Source organism: Ascidiella aspersa, chromosome 2 (assembly GCF_963924565.1).
Source record: "Ascidiella aspersa chromosome 2, kaAscAspe10.2, whole genome shotgun sequence".
In the NCBI taxonomy this organism is placed as follows: domain Eukaryota; kingdom Metazoa; phylum Chordata; class Ascidiacea; order Phlebobranchia; family Ascidiidae; genus Ascidiella; species Ascidiella aspersa.
Window position 1 is genome coordinate 23,338,208 of NC_139448.1, and position 20,535 is coordinate 23,358,742.

Genomic DNA, 20,535 nt, shown 5'->3' on the forward strand with positions numbered 1-20,535 from the left:
CCAACATTTGTGGCCGGGACCCTTAATTTGCTGACCATTATTTCAAATAAACAAACATTTTGCCGCGTATAAAACGCAACAATATTCAACCTTACATAACAAAGCCAATTGGTACATCAGAAGTTTACAATGCGCGGGAAAAAAGTTACATATTGCAGTGCTGTTTGTTACTATTTTTATGTACACTGTTTATAAAATTTTGCGCAAAGTTAATTTGCTTAACGACCCCTTATGCGAGTTCAGCGCCCCCCCAAAAGAGACAAAGACCCAAAACGCCCACTTGTAACTCGCCAACGCCCACAAGGGGGATCGCCGAAAAGAATAATCATGTTTGCAGCATAACCGTATTCTGTGTACACTTGCTGGATCTGCAACCTTAACGACCAACAATTTCACAGATTTGGTCAAAGTCGTACAGGATCTGATACAAAGGGAGCCGAAAACTCAATAACTCAAAAAATGTTTTTTTAGTTGGATATGCACACTGCACAGCTTTCCCTGGTCTATATAATCGACTAAACCTTGTCTGACCGTCCGAAAAATAGTAAAACAAACCCGTAAAACAATCAAAAGTTTTATTTTAACCACTGCAAATAACGAACAAGGTCGCCAAGCCCAATATAGCAAACATTTTACTATGTTTTTAATTGGTTTGAATAAAGTTCTTTAGTTTTAAGCAATGATTTAAAATTATAATTCTTATGAAAGCATCCTATCGGAATACATTTCTCTTTAGCGTTAGGTCAGATTGAAATATATTTGGTACGGCGGCAAAACCTATTTGGTAATAAAATTAAGCAAAAAATGGATACGAGTACGCCCTTACACACTAAGAAATAAAAGCATGGCAGAACAGAAACTTTTTCATGATAAACAAAACAACTACACGCGTGTGCTACAAATAAGCATGTGAAACATTAATCGCTATAAGCAAACATTCAACGACAGCAACACCATCGGTTGAGCGTGCGCTACTGTTTTATTACTATCACACAAAGAGGGTTAGGATCAGCTATGCATCTAACATTTTTTTACGAAAAAGCAAGTACCATGAATAAAATATCGCAACGAAGCAAATTTGTTTTCTGGAACGACGGATTCCACTTCAAAAATGATTGCTTGCCAAACTACAGGTTGATACAGGTTTTAATACAAGGATAAACCTCATTTAGTGGAACAAAAATAACTGGATGTAGTCCGAAAAATGAAATTCTTAGCACACATAAAAATCGAAAAGAATAAATGAACATTACTCAGCGTGGAAAAATAATTGGTAAACCGCTTACGTTGTGGAAAAAAGTAAACAACACCGGCTAAACAGAGTTCTTTGCATTGTTGGGTAAATGCATACTAAACGCCACCCCAATTCCGAAAGTCACACAAGATCGAAGTACTGTTCGTTGCGGTAGTTCTTCGGTCTTCCACCATCGCCCTCACTCACAAAGCGTTTGCGACTCCTTAATAAAAGCAAATTGCCCATTACTGAATAGTGTTAGCGAAACAATGAATACAGAAATGAAAGACAACAATTTCTTTTTAATTACACGAAAACAATCATATCTATATTTTTTCTCGTTCGATCCCAATCCTAAGTATTTTACCTGTTCGGAGCTTGAACTTTCAACTTAAGAGAAATAACCTTAAGATCGTAGGATTTGTTCACGACTTGCTCCAGAAAAAAATAGGCGTTAGGCACGTCCAAATTGATGTCTGGCATTTCCGAATATATGCGTACGAAGCCCTAAAAACATGACAAAAGATGTAACATGAGCAACGAGGATTCGCTGATATTATCCCAATGCGCTGCATAGTATGACGTACTAATGCACAAGACAGGTGCACAGAGGACAGATGTGTAACCAATACCTAAAGCAAGTGATCTCGGTTATTCCAATTTATTTTACTTCGTTCTGATTTATACTATCGACTTAAATCACCGCGTAACGTTGTCGTATATGCGGAGACAAAACTGCCAACATACTAAACGAGAACTAACAACTGAGTAAAGTGACTATTTCTTAGAGTTTAAAAGGTTATAATAAGGACAAGTGTTTCAGGGCATGTTGCTTTGTAGTCCAATATATATTTAAGGATACGACCTACAGTAGGTAGCCGTCGGTCCTCGACGCGCCTTATTTACCCTATGCAACAAACTGGACGCATTTTACACCATTTAAAATAAACACACCTTCTCAGTCACGCAGATAAATGATAATTTATAACACGCCACCCGATTAAATGCCGCTTCCAAACAGGCTAAAAAAACATTTCAGACACAATCAGCGACAAATAGTCAAGGGACGACCAACACATATGATAACAATTTAGTCTACATGTTTCCCATGACACATAAAATATATCGCGCTAATTGCAAAAGGCTGCGTATTATTATAACGAGTAAATACCCTATTTAACCTGGGCAACGCCGGGTATTTCGTCTAGTATTATATAGCTGAAGCAATGACTTGATTTTAATTTAAGTCTTTTGGATAAAATTGCTTGACATGACCTGAATCTTTTACAAATGAATTGAATTCGCCTTAAGTCACATTTTTAGTTATGATATTGCTCATACACAGAGGAGTTTACGAATTTTAGTAGTTTACTCTTTTATTTTAATCTCAATGACCTGACTTGGACTTCAGTTGACTTTTTAATGACTTGACTGCGACTTAAGTTTTATTAAAATGAATAATTTCAAAGTTTAAGTCTGGTTACCCTTTACAACATTTACTTGAATTACTTATTCTTCGGTAATTTGTTAAAAATTACTTGTCACTTCAAAAACAAAAAATATTCATTACTTGACCCAGCCCTATCTGTAGCTACCTGAGTAATTTGGTTGCTCGTAACAACAGTGGTATCTGCGAATCGCTTAAGTAGGTGTACCAGCATATTTCCAGCACATTCAGTACTCACTTCAATGGCCATAAGTATGGTCTGAAATGTAACATGGTTTACCAATGTAAAACAATGGTGAACATTTATATAACCTTAAGTTTCAACTAAACTAGGGAAATTCCGGAACACACGATATATAAATTTTAATCAAAATCTGAATTAATTGTGTAAATGTTTAACTCACGAAAGTGACAATATAAATTGGTTAACACAACAATAAACACATTTTAACTACAAGTATAAATCAGGAGAAAGTTGTACTCTTATGAACAGAAACTCTTTTAATAGAATATTACAACATTTCGTTGAACCATTGTTTGACAAAATGGAAAAAAATTGACAGACATATACGGCTCCTGAAATTTTTTTATCAAGTTTCGGTAAGATAATTTGTGTCACCTGGTAAACAAGCTCATGGTGGTAATGGGGCACATCAAGGTCAGTTACGCATCTCATTGCTTCTTCACTATCTCCAGAAGAAAGGTACTCTTTCAAGAGTCTGGTTATCTGCAGGTAACCGCATGGACATTTATTTTGTAGGCAACCATTTTTACAAATAGCGAGGTTATACATGTCAGCAGTTGTCCGGCAAATTGCCACCTTGCTGCATTTTTGGAGTGATGCCGTTGACAAAAGTTGGAGGTGGTAATGTAAAGGGAAATAATGCCAAGCAAGCAAATTCTAAATAATGAGCTAAGCCCAACTTGCTGGTAAATAATATTTTTTTTATCTTATATTGGTACAATCACTATTCGGTTGGCCATACCAATTGTGCATTATGAATGAATAGAATTGGGTATTTGAATATTAAGGGGCAGTTTTATTTTATTGTTTTTGCTTTAAAATGTAACAAAAGTTTTGCTACATCCTAAACAAGCATCTGCTACAAAATAGGTTTATTTAACTTGAATAATGCCCACAAAACGTATTCAGGAGGTCCGCAAAAACTTTTAAATATACCCTTATTAAATTAATTAGTGCTTGGAAATATTCCTAATCACAATCGTGGTAAGTGATAAAATCAAATTGTAACATGTTGTAAATCGCATTGAGTGTGACAGAACACTTTGATTGTGATGTAACAAATAGATCGTAAAATGAAAGGCAGCATTACAACAGTTCACATGTACTGGATTTTGATTAAAGGCTATTATTCTCAAAGATGTTATGCCTCTAGCATTTTCAAAAACATAACCACGCATTTTCAGACTTGCTTCGGTCATGCAGCAACAGAAATCACTTTAAAATAAACGTGTCATAAAGTAATTTTGTGGTGTGTGTTACTTTATGCAACATAAGGTGCAGTAGCCAGACACTGAATTACTAAAAAGAACTAAACGCAGATATTACACTAGAAATATGTAAGGGGTCCGCGACTATTTAAAAGCATCAAAAAGGGGTCACAGATACAAAAAGTTGAGAGAACCACTGATATATGGCTTTTATGAAACTATTTATCAACATGTTTTTTTAAAGCAGCATGGTGATGATGGAACAAATTGTCTGTACGGTAAAAGCGTTGGTTCAGTTTAATTGTGGCAGCTGTCAAAAGGTATCAAATAGTAAACCGCAGCAAACATACAACAATTATAACACTTTTTATATTCTTAGTTAGTCAAATGACCGGTAAAATACGGTTAATTGGCCGCACTTTATTTAACCCGTCAAATACTCATGTTGGATTTAAATGTTGTAAATTTGAGTTTTTAATAATCTTCATTGTAACTTTTTTAAAGAATTCAAATATGAAATGGTAGGGTTTTCCTGATGCAAACACATGTTCTCTGGTAATAACAAAGTGTTTGTAATAGCAAAGTAGATTTTTTTTGTTTAGAATAAATGCAGGTATATGATGAATCGCGTTTGTCATAAAAGGAAACACTAGTTGGGGTATACCACAATCTGATACCACATATCTCCAGTGGACCCTGGTAATGATTTAGAAAATTCAGAGTGACGAAAGTTGTGACGAGAAGTAAAAAATATTTTTTTACTGATACATTTACTTGTTGTTAAATTTTGGTAATAAACTTCTTGGCTTAACTTGGTGGTTGTAGTAATGGTAAAAACTACTACAATACTGCTATAGTATTGCTTGCAAGATGGGCATGGTTTTTCAAAAATTCTTATTGATAGTCAAAAAATATTTTTTTTTACAAACCATTGTACTTGAGCCAAAACGTTGATATATTTATTTAAAGTTAAAATCAAGGTTTATTTCTAACTTCAATTGCTTTATGATAGTGTGTATAGTATTTGACCAATATTTGACCTATTTGATGAGTATTTGACCGGTCAATTAACCGGATTTTATTTGACTGGTCAAATGCCCAACCCTATTGTTAGTAATAGTGAATTATTTTAGTGTCTTGGTTGTCACAAAGAACTTATTACATTTTAAATGGTTAACGATTAGTGAGGTTCATTATGAACGGATCTGTAATATAGCTTGAAAATGATTAACAATTATACTTAGCTGTTGTAATGATACTGCAGTAAAAATATAATTAAACTTTTGCTGATTAGACCAAACCTGGTGTTTTTAATGACATCTCTTTGCGCCTAGTAGAAATTAGTGAATGCCAAAACAAATAGAATGGCATGCACACCTACTCAAATTATCACACACAAAACAAACAGGGATTATGATGTAGTGGATGACATACAACAATAACACAACCTACGTGATTCAAAATGGTGATTAAGCGAGTGGAATACACCAAAATACACCCATTAGGTTTATTTATTGTTTAGACGAATAGCAGTAGCCATACTTTATATAGGCTGGGTTTTATTTTTAATATAATAATACAAATTTTTATTTAAATCAACCCATAATGCATGATAATATATATATATATAATTTTATTTGCAAGATATGCAACACACTGAACAAACAATATACCTTTGAATTCAGAATACTTGTTGACTGAAGGCCACCAGCAACACCCCAAATATGCTTAAAGTCATAATGGGGAATTGACAGTAACGAACGCACCCGTTTGGCAGTTGCCCTGAAAAAAAAATATATTTATGAAAGAGAGAGCAGAACAAAACGACAGGTTTAATAAAGCAAAAACAACTCTCTATTTACATTACTGTATCTCTGTTCACTACTTCAAAGATTGGCAAAATTATTAGTAATGTTATAAGACCATTTAGTAAAACATTTGAAAATCTCGTAAATATAATAAATGATTACAATTAATTGTAATATATTGATTTGAAATGCTAATATGGGCTGTTCATGCTGTGAAGGTCTGTTGCCAGACAATATTATCCAATTAACAAAATTGAAATAAATATAATATATAAACCTACATGTGACGAAAAAGAAATATTGTACTTACAGTGATAACTCATTGGCTGGATCATCTTTAAATACCTCAACAATATCCTCTTGTAAAATTTTATCAAAAATTGCTCTCGCTGTAAATTTGCCTAAAACCTAAAATAGCATTTTAAAACAATATATAACATAATTTTTCTTTACATATTTAAAGACTGTGAAAAGTTTTAAACTAAATAAAGTTTTACAAAAGCAATTTGCCTAGGTTAAATATTTTCTATTTTACCTCTGGTGCTTCAGGAGTGTCAAGAACTAGTTCAGGAAGATCATCACAAACAGATAAAAATCCAATTTTCATATCTTCTGGATTAAGGAAAGGTCTGCCAAGCTGACCTTAAGCAGAATTCAAAACAAATTAGTTACAAAAAGTAAGGGGTGTTAATAAAATATATTTAAAAAAGGGTAGGCAGCAAATCGGTAGGGTGGTTGTTTCATTTGTTTTAAGCAACTCGCCAAGCAGTATTTGTCTAACTTGTGAATCAAAATCATAATTTACTAACCCTTAAAGTGAGCAACTCAAACAAAAACCTATACAAAGCTAAACACCGCTGCATATTGGCATAAGAAGAATAGTCTTGGAGGTTTTGTTCAAGGAAGAATTATTATCATGTAGGTATATAGTTTGTTTTAATGAACAGACTGAAGAAATAGCATAGGAAGACGCTTATTTATATTGGTTTGTTGGTAACTTCAATAAAACTTTTTTTGCGAATTTGCAATATACCGAAAATGTGTATGTGGTAGGCTGGTTAAACTGTGCACTAATAGACAGGTTTGAGATGCTTAGGGTCAGTATGGCAGAAAGCTGGCGACTTGAGGACTATGACGGCCAAAGAATCAGCCATAAAACTGAAGAAATTGGTGCAAAAAAAATTAAAAATTAAAAAATTTTTTTTTTTCAAAGATCCATCCATTTTACAAAATACCTTGTGGTTATTTCCACACATAATTAATCACATCTATTTTTGAAAAGCGAAAGCATGTAATAACATTACACACTATTGGCAGAAATTCATTTTGTTGTGCCATTTAAAAGTTACGGTAGTGTGAAGCACGTTGTTTAGTGAGAAAAAGCCAGAGTAAGGCATATAGATTGTTTATTATTTAAAAAAGTACACAATTATGATCACACAATTGTTATGTGTTGGCAGCTTTACTTTTGGCAAGTACTCCTATTTTGAGTTGAATTCCTGTATATTGAGTTGAATTTCCAATTCCTGTTAAATGTACAGGTATAACATTCGCATCGGCATATTAAGGATGTACTAGACAAGGCTATCCTTTTCCACCTAAGGCGTCAACTATATTTTTGGTTGTTTTAATTACGCAAACGCAAAAATTTGTTGCGCTTCGCGTGAACTTTGGCCTGGTTTTGCTAGGTTTATGTGTCTTTGTTTTCAACAAATGTATCCCAAAGGTAATGTTGCACTGTGACAATTTCTATTAAATTTTATTATAAATATCATTATTTCAAGCAATATAAATTAAAAATTTATACAAAGAATATTTTTTGGTGCTTTTTAATCTGATTTTGAGCTGCATGTTTTCACACAAGTTCGCCTGAAAAAAGCTTATCTATGTAACAGTTTTAGAGCAACAAAAGCAGACATGTGCACCCCCAGACCCAAGGTTATACCTTCACATGCCCCTTAGGTATTTGTTAATAACTGAATGTTACAAAATTTATCTACCCTCAGTAGACACACTACGTTTTGTATCTATCTACAGTAACATCCCAGTTAACGTTAAAACTTAAACCAGAGCAGTAATAGGAGTTTTATTTATTAATTTAAATGTTGTTTTAGATCATTCAAACATCACATGCATCTGTAAGAAGGCCTTCTTCAACGTTGTTACAAAATACAAAATTATTTTTTACTACTAGTGAAGTTTTAGTATAACAACCCTGTCATGCTGGGACAGAATCTTGGTCTCCGGATCAAAAATTGCAACATTCTTCACCGACCAGATAAACCAGTACCTTAGCTGGCTTGGAGCAGTCATACCATCTTTACTAATTCTCACTAGAAACAAGATTTGAAAAAAAAATGGAATGACAATTCCTGCACAAATTTACGCTTATTCCCCTGGCGGACTTAATGTCAGGATGAAACCTCCTACAGTATTTATGTCAATTAAATCCAGACATGTTCGCCATGTCGAATTAACAATTGTTGTGGTCATTTTCCACACCATAACCACTCAAAACTTTTATTACTTTTCTTTTACCTTGAGTTTAGAAATAAAGGATTTCAGTGTAACATTTACACACTTTAGGTCAGAACTTTTGATCTTGCAGCTTCATGACCAAGTAAGCTTGGTAAGCTTATTTGGTGAACATACATTGATAACTCTAATTGTTTTTCACAATGGGGATTTTTTTAATAAAATGACAACACACTGGCTTCTTTAATATAATGATTTTTGAGTCTTATCAATTGTGAAGGAATCTCATCTGTAACCAGCAATGTTTAAAGAAACTAAATCACACCCACAGTAAAGACCCCTAACTACCTCAAATAGAATATGCAAATAAGAGCCCTATGGGGCTAACCTGCTGCAGGTTGGGCACTGCTGCTGTAGAGGGTCTGATGTGCAAACTCAAGGAAGAAATGATAATAATTGACGGAAAAGTTCCTTCAAACAGATCTAACGAAAACTAGGGCGGGCAGTTTTGGCTTGATGCAAAACATAGCTATAACATGATCAGTTAACAAACAACAATATGTTTAAATCAGGCTACTGTAAGGTTGTTTGTTCAACTCTTTTCGTTGACATCAATAACTTGCATTGACATGTTTCATTTCTTACAAATATTAATAAATTGTTAAAAACGTTGAATCTATATTTTGCAATTATTTTTTGGAAACTTAACTAGGATGTTACTCTATTCAATTTATGTATCGCTTCAGTTTGGCGGCCCATAAATGACCCCTCCCAAATTTTTTATACTGAAATATTTTCTCTTGTCTTGTATTAACAACGCTCTCGAACTATCTTCACAGCTAACGGAAATTTATATGGTTCTCCACTGTTTTTTTTATTTCACAAAAATATCTCAGCAGTTTGCAATTTTATGGAGTCTAGAGAGGTGACCAAATGTTTGACATAAAGCAGAATTATCCAACGGCAGCTTAGTTTAAAATGGTTTGTTTCACTGGGGTGCAATATTCTCAGAAAAGTTTGGCACTATTTACAAAATTGTTTTTTTTCTAAAATTTTGGGCTAACAAGAAATATTTAAGTTTGAAAACCGTAAGTATTTAATACAAATGATTGGTAAAATTTGGTCGACTTTATAACTAGTTGAAAACACTTGAAATTGGCAGAATATTCGTTAAAACTAAACCAATTGGAACATGAAAGGAAACTCCCTAACATTATGGAATACCAGAAGTTAAACATATTATCCTCAATATATAAGATCACCATATCAGTGTTATTTTGTGAAGCCATATTTAGTGGAAACATTAGGTAGCCCTCTGAAAAAACAAAAAAAGCATAGAAATACCATAAAATCAAAACTGTACCATTTTGAGAGTTTCCATTGACATGAACATGTTGCTTGGGTAAGGTTAATGCAAACAGAAGTTGCGAGGCCAACTCTCTAAATTCATTCTTTCTTTCCATTGCCAAAGTTATAAGGCAAATCACAACCTAAAAAATTTAGCCATTCTTTAACAGCAACTTTTTAAGAAATAGAAAATGTAACAGAAATGTGTACTAACCAAAGGCTTTTTGTCCATCATGTTGATTTCGCAAAGTGAATCCTAATAACAGTATAAAACAAGTGAAGTTATATACACAGAGTTTTTTTTACAATTTTGTATTGCAATAGACACCTCTGTAAATGTATGCTTACCAAAACTTCTTTAGTCAGAGCATGTTCAAAGTATTCATTGAGAATTGGGATGACAGTTTTCTCTATTTCATCACGATTCCATTCTGGTTTGACAGTCTTGAAAGTAACTTTATCTTCCTGGAATGTTTATAACTTACTAATTAATTTTATTATATCCTAAACAGTCTAACATCATCTAATTCTCAAGTAAGAATATTTCTTTTAGATTTAATTTTCTGCGGGAGATTCCTTGTATACATAAGTGTTTCAGCTTCAACATTAAGCATTATCATTTATCCCTAAACAGGTATTTTGTTTAAAATTTTCCTATATACCCATCTGGAAAGTATGGCAGATCTCAACAAGATCTTGCATGTGTACAGTAAAAATATGGGATGACGGGGTGCACCAAAGGTCAAATATGTACCCGCTAGTGTAACATAAAAGAAATCGGGGTACATATTTCATTTTTTGGAGAGCAGGGTTTGTTGAATAAAAACTCAAGCGTACACTTGCAATTCTTTCCACAGTGGGCCATATTTACATACTTTGATGTTTAAAGAAAAGGTTGTTAAAGTTTCAGATGACTAACGATAACTTGTATGCCACACACAAATTCAATTTACCTGTTCAGAGTCATAGTTGGGATCATGATCGTCCAGGTATGAATCTGGTTCCAGTTCATCTCCAAGTCTTCCCCATGTTCCTTTGCCTCCACCACCTCCTTCAGAACAATTTATCAGTTTATAGACTATATTAACTAATATAAACAAAATTCAAATGAAATACCTTTTTTGGGCAACCCCCGTCCATACAGTGATCTAGATTTGCGGTCACCAAACTTCCCGTGTTTTTTGGGTATTCCCTTGATAACCACATTAGATGGTGTTCCATTGCTAACCAGGCCCACTGAAATAGAGTTTTACTGAATGTGGCGCTGGTCTAGAATCCTACCATAGCGTTGAACACACTATTTGGACTTGGATGTCGGTTAGTGTTTGGGTGAGTCAAGTATTATTATAATATTACTGGACTCACCCAAACCCAAATGCTAACCCACACCTTAACCCAAATAATGTTCGTTGTGGTAGGATTCTAGACCAGTACCCTGAATTTAAGTAACATAAACCAATGTTGCACTTAAATATTTTACACAATTGTGAAATAAACTCACCAACTGTAGTATCTTTGCTTCGGTTGGATGAGTCTCTTCTAGTTCTTTTCTTTTCTTTTGCTTTTAATTTTTCAGCTTCAAAAGGTGATGAACTGACAGCACTGGTATTGCTTTCATTTTCCTTGGTGACTTCCATTCTGGATCGGTATATTTGGCTCAAGGAAGAGCTTCTTACTGTTACTAATAGAGTCTTCTCATTACATGGAATTTGTCAATTTTTTTCACTAAAGGAAGCAAAGGGTTTACCACAATTTTTTTTTCAGTTTTTATTCAGTTTAAGCAGTATGGTTAATTATCCTAAACAACATATTTTGGTTACAATTTTATTGAACTGAACTATTTTTTAGTCTATAGCAGTGCTTCTTAAACTTTTTTTAGTTTTGTTCACCCCTAACATATATCTCCAGATTTCATTCACCCTTCTCTCAGGAAAGGATAAAACTATTTTGTCTATATTTTACCAAACAAGTTGAACACCCGGAATATCCGCACTGCTCGCACGCTATCATACATTTCTGACGGTTCACCCTTATTCACCCCTTTTGGTTGGCTCACCCCCGCAAAAATTTTATTCACCCTGGGGTGAACAATTCACCTGATTAAGAAACATTGGTCTTTAAGCCAGAGAGAATGTACTAACAGTGTGTATTCAGTGGCAGTGACAGACCCTATATTTTTAAAGCAATTTAGGTGCACTGCATACCTGCACATTTTTTTGGTGCTGTACATATGAGGGCGCTGGTCTAGAATCCTCCCATTTTATTTTAGCTAGTTACAGCACGAAAGTCGTCAAAATAAAAATTGCTAACTGGAAAAATAAATTTAATAATACTTAACCCGAACCCAAACACGTCCACTAACCCAAATAATATGCGTTGATTTACTAATTATTTGAACGCGTGGTATAGACCATTGCCCGAAAACGTGGTAAGATTCTTAACCAGCGCACAGATGAGATCTCGTCAAAAAATGACATTAAATGCAGACTGCATGTAGAAAAACTCGCACTTAACGCAAACACGAGACCCTTAAGCAACGGTAGTTAATTACAGAATGTATGCGTACAAACTGTTTTTATATAAATTTTGCAGAAAACTTGCTGCGAACGGCAATGTCAAATATTACCCATAGTTCCGCACAACAACAAATCCTGACGTCAGACCTTTTAAAGTTTATTATCATTTATTTTTAATTCTGCACTGCAATTTTTACTTAAATTGTTACAAACTATGTTTTCAAAATAATCCAAATTTGTTATGCTTTAATAGATTTAACAAGAGAGAATTGCATAACCAATAAAAACGATTCTGATTCATGCCAAACACAAAAACCTATGAAAGAAAAAGGTAAACATTTACCTCGTGGCGTGAGTTATTATTAGCCAATCAAAATCGTTTTGCTCCCATACCACGACAATAACAACATGCGTAAGAACTCGAGCATGCAACACAGAAGAAAAATACTTTCAGCATTTACTAACAAAAATGCATTATAGCGTCACGTCATTAAACGCAACGAATTAGGAAGTCAAATGATTTGTGCGAAGCCGGAGAAAATTCGCATTAATTGTTTTATATTTTTAAGGCGTCATGACATATCGTTCACACAAAACAGCTTGAAGATGGCTTTTAGTTCAGTTATCTAGCACTGAAATGTACAGCCATCTTGGTTGACAGACCGCGACATTAGTCTTGAAACCACAGAGTCGAACCGTTTGACTTTTCCAGTTCAAGTTCGGTTTGGGTTCAAGGATTTTTTCGGAATCCGGTTCAGTCCTGGTTTCGAGCAATTTAAAAGTTCTGGTTCTGCCCCGGTTCGACCATTGTTATTTCAAAATTCGAACATGGATTAACTTAACTCAGTTAAATACGAGTTGTGACGTCATGCTGGAGTGAACCGCTTTTGTTTACAGGTTCGGGTTTGGCTAAGGTTCAAGTTCTTTTAAATTATTCGGCTCAGTTCCGGTTCGGGTCCTTGAAAACAAAAAAATTATGTTTCCTGCTTGATTTCCCATTATGTGTTCGTGAAAACCAGGTTCATAAAATTTCAGAACAATCGGACCACATTTAGGGGTGCCGCAGACGCCCCAAAGTTACCACACTAAAATCTGGGACTTTCACCAACACGACACTGTACGTTTTTCTTTAAACGACAGAAACCTTGTAATTTTCATGTTAAACAATGGCAAAAAAGCATCACCAACCTATTTTTCAATTTTATGTAACTTTAAACGAACTCTTAAAGCCCGCCTGCGATCATTTTAATAACACAATTCTAAGTAACATTTTATGCGGCCCGCAGAGACCTTTCTAGTTTGGTTTTGGCCCGCGACTAGAAAAAGGTTGTCGACCCCTGCAGACAAGCTTTTGTAAAAATTAGAACATACTCTACCATAAAATAGCAGGCTAGGCCTGCTTTATTAATGGATCTTTTTACATGTGAGGAACTGTTGCAATTTTTCTTGCGCAATATTTGCAATAACAAACAAGAAGATAGGGCTGGTAGAGCAATTTGTTGAAAAACCTTTTTTAAACAAGCAATTTAGCAGGTTTCGTGGCTACAGTAATTTTTTGTAAATAAATAGAACGTCTCGCCTAAAAGTCTTTTTAGAAGTATACGCAACTAAATCAAAATGCGAAAAAATGGACATTTGATCATTTTTGAGCGTCCTCGAAGGACCATTCACTTTTCGAGAAAATAGGACATATGGTAGGCCTACTAAAACCTAAGCTCGTCATAACCTAGCCTGAAAAATCTACTCATATGTTTAACTTTTCAAACATGTGTTGCATTTATTCTCTTTTTCTCATTGTGATATCGCTATTGTTTTATTAACTCATAATTAAATTCTGTCCTTTTTATGACATTACAAATTTGTATAGAAAGACACATAAAGGTAATTTGCTAAAAAACTAGACCTGATGAGGGAAAAAATCAGGGAGTCGAACCGGAACTTTATGAACCGGTTTTGGGTCAATTTTTTCCGAACCGTAACCGAACCTGAACCGGATTTTATAATATTTTAAGGAGCCGAACCGGAACTGAACCGAATAAGTACCTGAACCTTAACCGAACCCGAACCTGTAAATAAAAGCGGTTCGCTCCTGTATGATGTCTCAACTTCTATTTTACAGAATCAAGTTACACCATGTTAAAATTTTATAAAAAAATAAGAATATTGAGTGAAAGTTGATTTATTTTTTTATTTTTTAGATATTTCAATAATGAGTTACTGTTTTTTTAATAAGTCACGTAACTTGGATTATATGACTTTTCAAAGATTATTCTTTATCGACCCACATTTTGAGATTTAACGCAAATTATATTGTATCTGAACCGGTTTTGAAATAACGATGGTTGAACCGGAACTGAACCGGAACTTTTAAATTACTCCGAACCGAAACCGGAACTGAACCGGATTCCGAAAAAATCCTTGAACCCGAACCGAACCTGAACCAGAAAAGTCAAACGGTTCGACTCCCTGGAAAAAATGGTTATCATTTTTGGAATCAGCATCAAAAAGTACACCAAGGACCGTGAACGCTTTATTAACCTCAAAATTGACGCAGCACAGTGAATATTTAAGTCATGTTTTACCTAAAACGCATAGATTAAAGGCAATCTAAAATTTTGCATTTTTATTAAATTTTGAGATGTTCGGCAACAAATGAATGATTATTATTACCACTGCAATCATGAATAATAATAAAATGTAATCTCAGCAGTTCTAACTTACTTTAGTAATTCCTTAGAGGGTTGAAAATAAGAAGGTCATAGCAAATGAATTTCATTTAAAAAGTATAGATTAAAATTAACCTAATATTTCGTATTTTTACCCGATTTTGCGATTTTTCGCAAAAATTAAACTCGATTTCCTCGCACGTTCAAATGAGTTTTTTTATACAAGATATCAAAATTCATATAAGGCAGGTGGATTTAAAAAAGTGATTTCGCGACCAGCCCTAATATTTATGTTTGTTAAAAGACAACACTAACTACCGATTTTACTGTGAATTTTGAAGAAACGGGGTAAAATTGCCCAGATTGATCATCCACGCGGTTTAGAAAAGATACTTTAATAAAAGCTAAATGCTTGGCGGATTTATGAATAAAGAGTTATAGTGTTGATTTTATGGGACCAGTTGTACAGTCAAAAAACAGTACAATATCCTGGTTTTACAAGAACTTTTGTCGAAAACAAAATTATACAACGTGAATATACCCATAACAACACAGCAAACCACATAAGCTTCAGAAAAACAATATTTGACACTTTCAAAAACACCAAGCAAGAATAAAGGTATAACCAAGAATGAACATAACACCTAAGGTTTATCGAGGACAACTAAAGATAAACATATAACGCACAGTATCAACAATGAAAAATATCGTTACTCGATATGGACGGAATCAAACTGAGCTAAATGCTTCATTTAAAAGCAATGTCCTATGATGATGTTTCAGAGTTGTAGAAAGTAATCCCAGTAGAGCTAAAAAAACAATATTTTATTTGCTAGATTGAAAACAGGTTCTATCTATAGAATATCTACAAAGGAAAATTTTTCTGAAAGCAATTTTACCTGAAGGAACAGGTTGAATGGCTGCAACAAGGTTCCTTTTCACCTGTTTTTAAAGGCAAAGTTAGATAAAACTAAAAAGTACAAAGACCATATAATTAAAGTACGGTCCTCCTACCTGGAGTTTTACCATGTAGATTATCCAGGCTCTCGTACATTTCGTGTTTTTCCTGACTATGATCATAAAATATACATGTAAACGAATATAAGCTTTGTCAACTCATAGTAAAGAAACTATACCTAGATGTTGATGGAGAATTCGAATCACCAGCTGTGTAAGGAAAAATATGAGGAATATCCGCTTCAGTTGAAAGCGAAGTTTGATAGAATTCTCTTGCAATCTCGTGAATTAAATCGGCGTTCACTTCATCGGGGTCCTATAAAAACTCGCATATAAACACATATAAAGCAATTCAGGTTTGGAATTTAAAGTCAAGGTATGTTGAGTCCATAAGTGAATACTGAATATATTCAACTTTTTATGAACGTCTGGTATCCATTAACAAGAAAGAGGAAAAAATCTGGTACTCAATACTTTATTGCTTTTACTGTATAACTATAGTGATCACGTTTCCTTAAAACTTGAATTAAAGATATAGGAAATTTTAACGAACATTATAGGGAATGAAAAGCATTTTATAGCCTACATTCGGTCGTTTTTCAACAGACACTATCAAAACAGAAAATATTGAAACAAATAAAATACAACAATTTACGTTTTCTTTTACTAGATCTTCGATTGCTTCACTTCGAAATCCTAGAAAACCTAAAACATATATTATACTTTCGGTCAATGAACGTTAAAATGCAACAATTTGAATGCATCAGCAGTAACATATATCAACAGTATGAGAACATAGATCAGCAGTCCGAGTTGTAATGAATAAAAATTGGATATAACATTTTACAGAATATGTTTATCTTTCAAGAACAATTATGTAAACTTACTATTGGTCGTAACTATTTTTGAACTCGTTTTGGAGACACGAGATGAACAGCCATCAGACAGAATAAGACAGTTGGCGTTTTCGTCGGATATTACAGGAGTTGAACTTGTGGAACTCTGCGCCCTTCGCCTTGAAGAAACTGAAGTTAAAGATACTGAAGAGGGTCGTCGGATCGTTCTAAAGCTTCTTACAAATTGTTTTGTATTCTTTTGTGGACTTTCGAGGAGCTGTGATTGTTCGTTTACACCGGGTTGTACAATTTCGTCGTTTCGTACATTAGTTTGTTTTACATTATTTTCAGTGGGCATGTTAGTGATTACAGATGATTCCTGTGGTGTGGCAGATGCTTGTGGTAGAAGGTCAGCTGCCTCTTTTACGACGAGATGATCAACAGACATTCGTCTTGATGGGATGGGATTGATGACGTCATCAAACAAAGATAGTGACGAAATTTGACTAGATGGCTTGAGGGAACTGTGGAATTGGTGGTTCTTTCCAATGACAGTTAGAAGATAATTGGACCTATAGAAGAATTAAAACAGGGGTCGGCAACCTTTTTCTGGCTGCGGGCCAAAGCCAAATTCAGAAAGATCTCGGCGAGCCGCAGTAAATTTTAACTAACAATTTTTATGTTAAAACGTCTAGTTTATGCTGATCTCTTTACCTTTAAAATTTTTGCCAATTTAAACCATATATACGCATTTTTGGGCTTCGCGCAATCAAGCTGCATATTTGCACACAAGTGAGCCCGAGAAAACGTGTGTTTTGAGACTATTGTTTTATGACTTAACGTTTTAACTAGGGAGATTATTGCTTGACCTATAAAAAGTAAGAAAATTAAAACAAAAATATTTGTTTTTTAAACCTTTTAAAATACTTGCATTTTGCACAGGTTCGGTTACGGTTCGGTAAAAATAGACCCAAAACCGGATCATAAAGTTGCGGTTCGACTCCCTGGATATAAGTCAATCAAGTCTGCTATCTCGGAACACAAAATAAATAAAAAATTTCAATGATGATAGATGATGCAACAATGCGCCAGGTTGCCAAACCTTCGCAGAAATTGCTTAATAATGGTGACATGAGATACCACAACTGTATTGAATTATTGAATACAAAAAAAAACTATCTGAGGGCCGAATTTTGCAGGGCCTAAGGCTATAACCTTATTAGCCTAGTCGTTAATCCGGCCCTGTGTGTGAACTGTACGACGCTAGCGTGGGACGCCAAACGCTAAGGCCAAAAGCAAAACCCGTCTAGTGTGAACCAACCTTTAGCGTTACTAGAACGTGTACTCTTACTCTAACTCTACCGTAACTCTAACTCAAAACAGAAAGGATAAGTTGAACTTCTAGTGTTACCGTTACCCTAACTGGAAAAAGAGTAAGCCATCTCAAACTCCAACTCTAATTCCTACTCTTACCTTTCCTCTAACTAAAACTTTTACTCATACCGTTACTCTAACTATGCACATTTTGAAGTGCACATTTTTGGATGTGCACATCTAAAGTAACGTGCGCACATGGTGCAAAAAACGCTACGTCCCTTAGGCACATTTGCCCCGCGTGTTCGCGTTCCACCTATATGGCACAAACTGCGTCATACGTAAAAAAAAACTTATCCGACTTTGTCAAATGTAGATTCATTTTTTTATGTCTGGACCACATGAGTTTCTTTCTATTTTGCCTTATCGCTCGGCTTCTCCCTTTAGAGGGAGCAGTGTGAGCGACGTTGTTCGGTATGTCTTTTAAGACCACATGCCATCGACCGGCGGACAAACTTTGCCATTTAACATAAAAGATAAAATAACAATGTTAAAAAGGTATTTTTGCGAGAGAATTAACACAACATGATGCTGATACATATACATATAAATATATAGTAGTTTGGCGATTTATGTCTCATCAATATACATATTTAAACTATTTAAGATAGACCAATTAATTGACATACTATTGCCTCTATTACCAGAAGCATTTTATTGTTAGAGGTTTTCTTAATTTAAATCCACAATTCGGCTATCACATGCCGTGGAAAATTTACCTTGCCTGTGAAGTTTGGTAGAACCTCAGTTTCATGTCAGGATTTAGGAGACAAATAGATAATTTGCGATTCTGCAAAATCACATGGACTAAAGTTTAAAAATAACATGGATTTACAAATAAAACAAAATCAAAATATATGTATAAAACTAATTGTAAAATGTTACATGCACAATACAGTATTATATAATAGTAAACCTTCAAAAAGCATTTAATATAGGACAAGGTTATGCTTAAATAAATTATTTAAATCTAAATAGATTAACAACAGTATAAAATGTGGTAAAAAGATCATGTAAAACTGTCAATATACCTTGCAGTTCATTTTCTTAAGATCCTGCCAACGAAGAGTATGTCTTTTTACCCGAATGTTATTACTTTTAAAATCAAAAACAGAGATTCCCAAAGGTCCAACTCCAAGCCAAGTTGCTGCCTCTTCTTTACATGACTTAGACTGTGGTAAAATTATATGGGTATATGACCAAATGCTGGGTGCTAACAATTTCTCTTCTATCATTTCAAGAGTAAAATATTATTTTAACACAGTGTTTATTAACTTTCTTTTGTAAATATGAAAACAAAAATGTTAATATAATAACAGATTGTTGCCATATTTGAAGGGCTATATATTATGTAGGTTGAGTTTAATAAAAGTTTATAAACATGTCCTAACAATTGAACTTAATATTTTTTTGTGTAAAAGAGTTGTGTCCCATTACCACCTCATTGGCCCAAACACATTACACTAATGTAAAAAAAAAAAAATGTTGACATAGTTTCATTTAATCATATACAACACTTTCTGGCAACTGCACCAATTCATTAAAAAAAATTAAATGTGGTTTAATTTTGGATAATTTTTTCAAAAGCTCAATGTGCAATCTTGATTCACATGACACTAAATTATTTAGTACAGTTTTACCCGTCCAAGCTAAAATATACAAATGGGAAGCAATAGTATTAGTAAATGTTTAAATAAGAAAAAAATTGTAAGGTAAATAAATAGTTTAGTATGTTACACTAAGTATTATGCCACTATAACAAAGATGAGTCACCCGAAACGTCTTGTGAAAGTTCATGCCATATTCTTCCATATTTTGGCATCTTCTGAGAAATAAAAGTAATGCTTCTTTTTGCTTAATTCCAGCTAACTGACGATGTAAAGCGTTAACTTGTTGGTAAACATAGATGATACCAAGTTGTGTGATGACATGAGTTGAAACATATTTCTCTGTTTTGAGGTAGTCAGGGTTAGCCTGCTAACAAAAAGTTGTTTGACATAAATTAAAAGTGGTGAAATATGTAAGTTTATCAGTCTATAAGTTAAAATTCTTTTTAGGTATTGTTTTTGTATTATTGTATCATCAAACAAAATAGCAAATTACAGTATTAAAAACCCTGTAACACTCAAGATAACATAAAAATAGCTCTACCCCAAAGAAATACCTCATTGTGTCAAAATATAACAAAGGAATTGTAAAATAAACATTAGGGACAGGGAGAAGCCAATTGCCATACAGAAACTGCTGTTAATCAAAACATTCAAACAATGGTACCACCATTCCTTTTCATATTCAATAAAGTGTTTCATGGAAAGTCAACATTTTATGTTAGTACAATGACTTTAATGTGTGCACTATGAAGAAATACTCGAAAGGAAAACAATTCCTTTGTTTAGCATAGCAACCGGTTCCATTTGAGTTTA

The 20,535-nt window shown here is 34.0% G+C and overlaps 2 protein-coding genes across 5 annotated transcripts in view; both read right to left on the reverse strand.

The window, feature by feature from the left end:
- Positions 1 to 558: 558 nt before the first annotated feature.
- LOC146164365 (programmed cell death protein 4-like) lies at positions 559 to 11,556 on the reverse strand. 2 transcript variants are annotated; one of them, XM_083381606.1, is made up of 13 exons: positions 11,265 to 11,556; positions 10,880 to 10,999; positions 10,717 to 10,814; positions 10,112 to 10,228; positions 9,978 to 10,019; positions 9,780 to 9,906; positions 6,477 to 6,583; positions 6,252 to 6,349; positions 5,807 to 5,915; positions 3,301 to 3,408; positions 2,830 to 2,940; positions 1,602 to 1,741; positions 559 to 1,457 (listed from the first exon to the last, which is right to left on the reverse strand). In XM_083381606.1, the coding sequence occupies exons 1-13, from the start codon at positions 11,398 to 11,400 to the stop codon at positions 1,376 to 1,378; spliced, it is 1,395 nt and encodes a 464-aa protein (XP_083237732.1). In that variant the 5' UTR covers positions 11,401 to 11,556; the 3' UTR covers positions 559 to 1,375. The 2 variants fall into 2 exon arrangements, with proteins under 2 accessions (XP_083237732.1, XP_083237733.1); XM_083381607.1 differs by having other exon boundaries at positions 10,880 to 10,986; positions 11,261 to 11,556.
- Positions 11,557 to 14,844: 3,288 nt separating this feature from the next.
- The window catches only part of LOC146164366 (FERM and PDZ domain-containing protein 2-like), a 29,252-nt gene continuing 23,561 nt past the window's right edge, over positions 14,845 to 20,535 (reverse strand). For 2 of the 3 annotated variants that reach the window (XM_083381895.1, XM_083381893.1), the window contains exons 10-18: positions 19,886 to 20,089; positions 19,144 to 19,284; positions 18,832 to 18,902; positions 16,790 to 17,310; positions 16,558 to 16,607; positions 16,082 to 16,218; positions 15,960 to 16,015; positions 15,845 to 15,887; positions 14,845 to 15,754 (exon numbers count right to left, since the gene is read on the reverse strand). In XM_083381895.1, coding sequence (XP_083238021.1) covers positions 15,712 to 15,754; positions 15,845 to 15,887; positions 15,960 to 16,015; positions 16,082 to 16,218; positions 16,558 to 16,607; positions 16,790 to 17,310; positions 18,832 to 18,902; positions 19,144 to 19,284; positions 19,886 to 20,089 — 1,266 coding nt within the window. In that variant the 3' untranslated portion in view covers positions 14,845 to 15,711. The remainder of the gene's footprint in view (positions 15,755 to 15,844; positions 15,888 to 15,959; positions 16,016 to 16,081; positions 16,219 to 16,557; positions 16,608 to 16,789; positions 17,311 to 18,831; positions 18,903 to 19,143; positions 19,285 to 19,885; positions 20,090 to 20,535) is intronic. The other variant, XM_083381894.1, reaches the window with a different exon arrangement.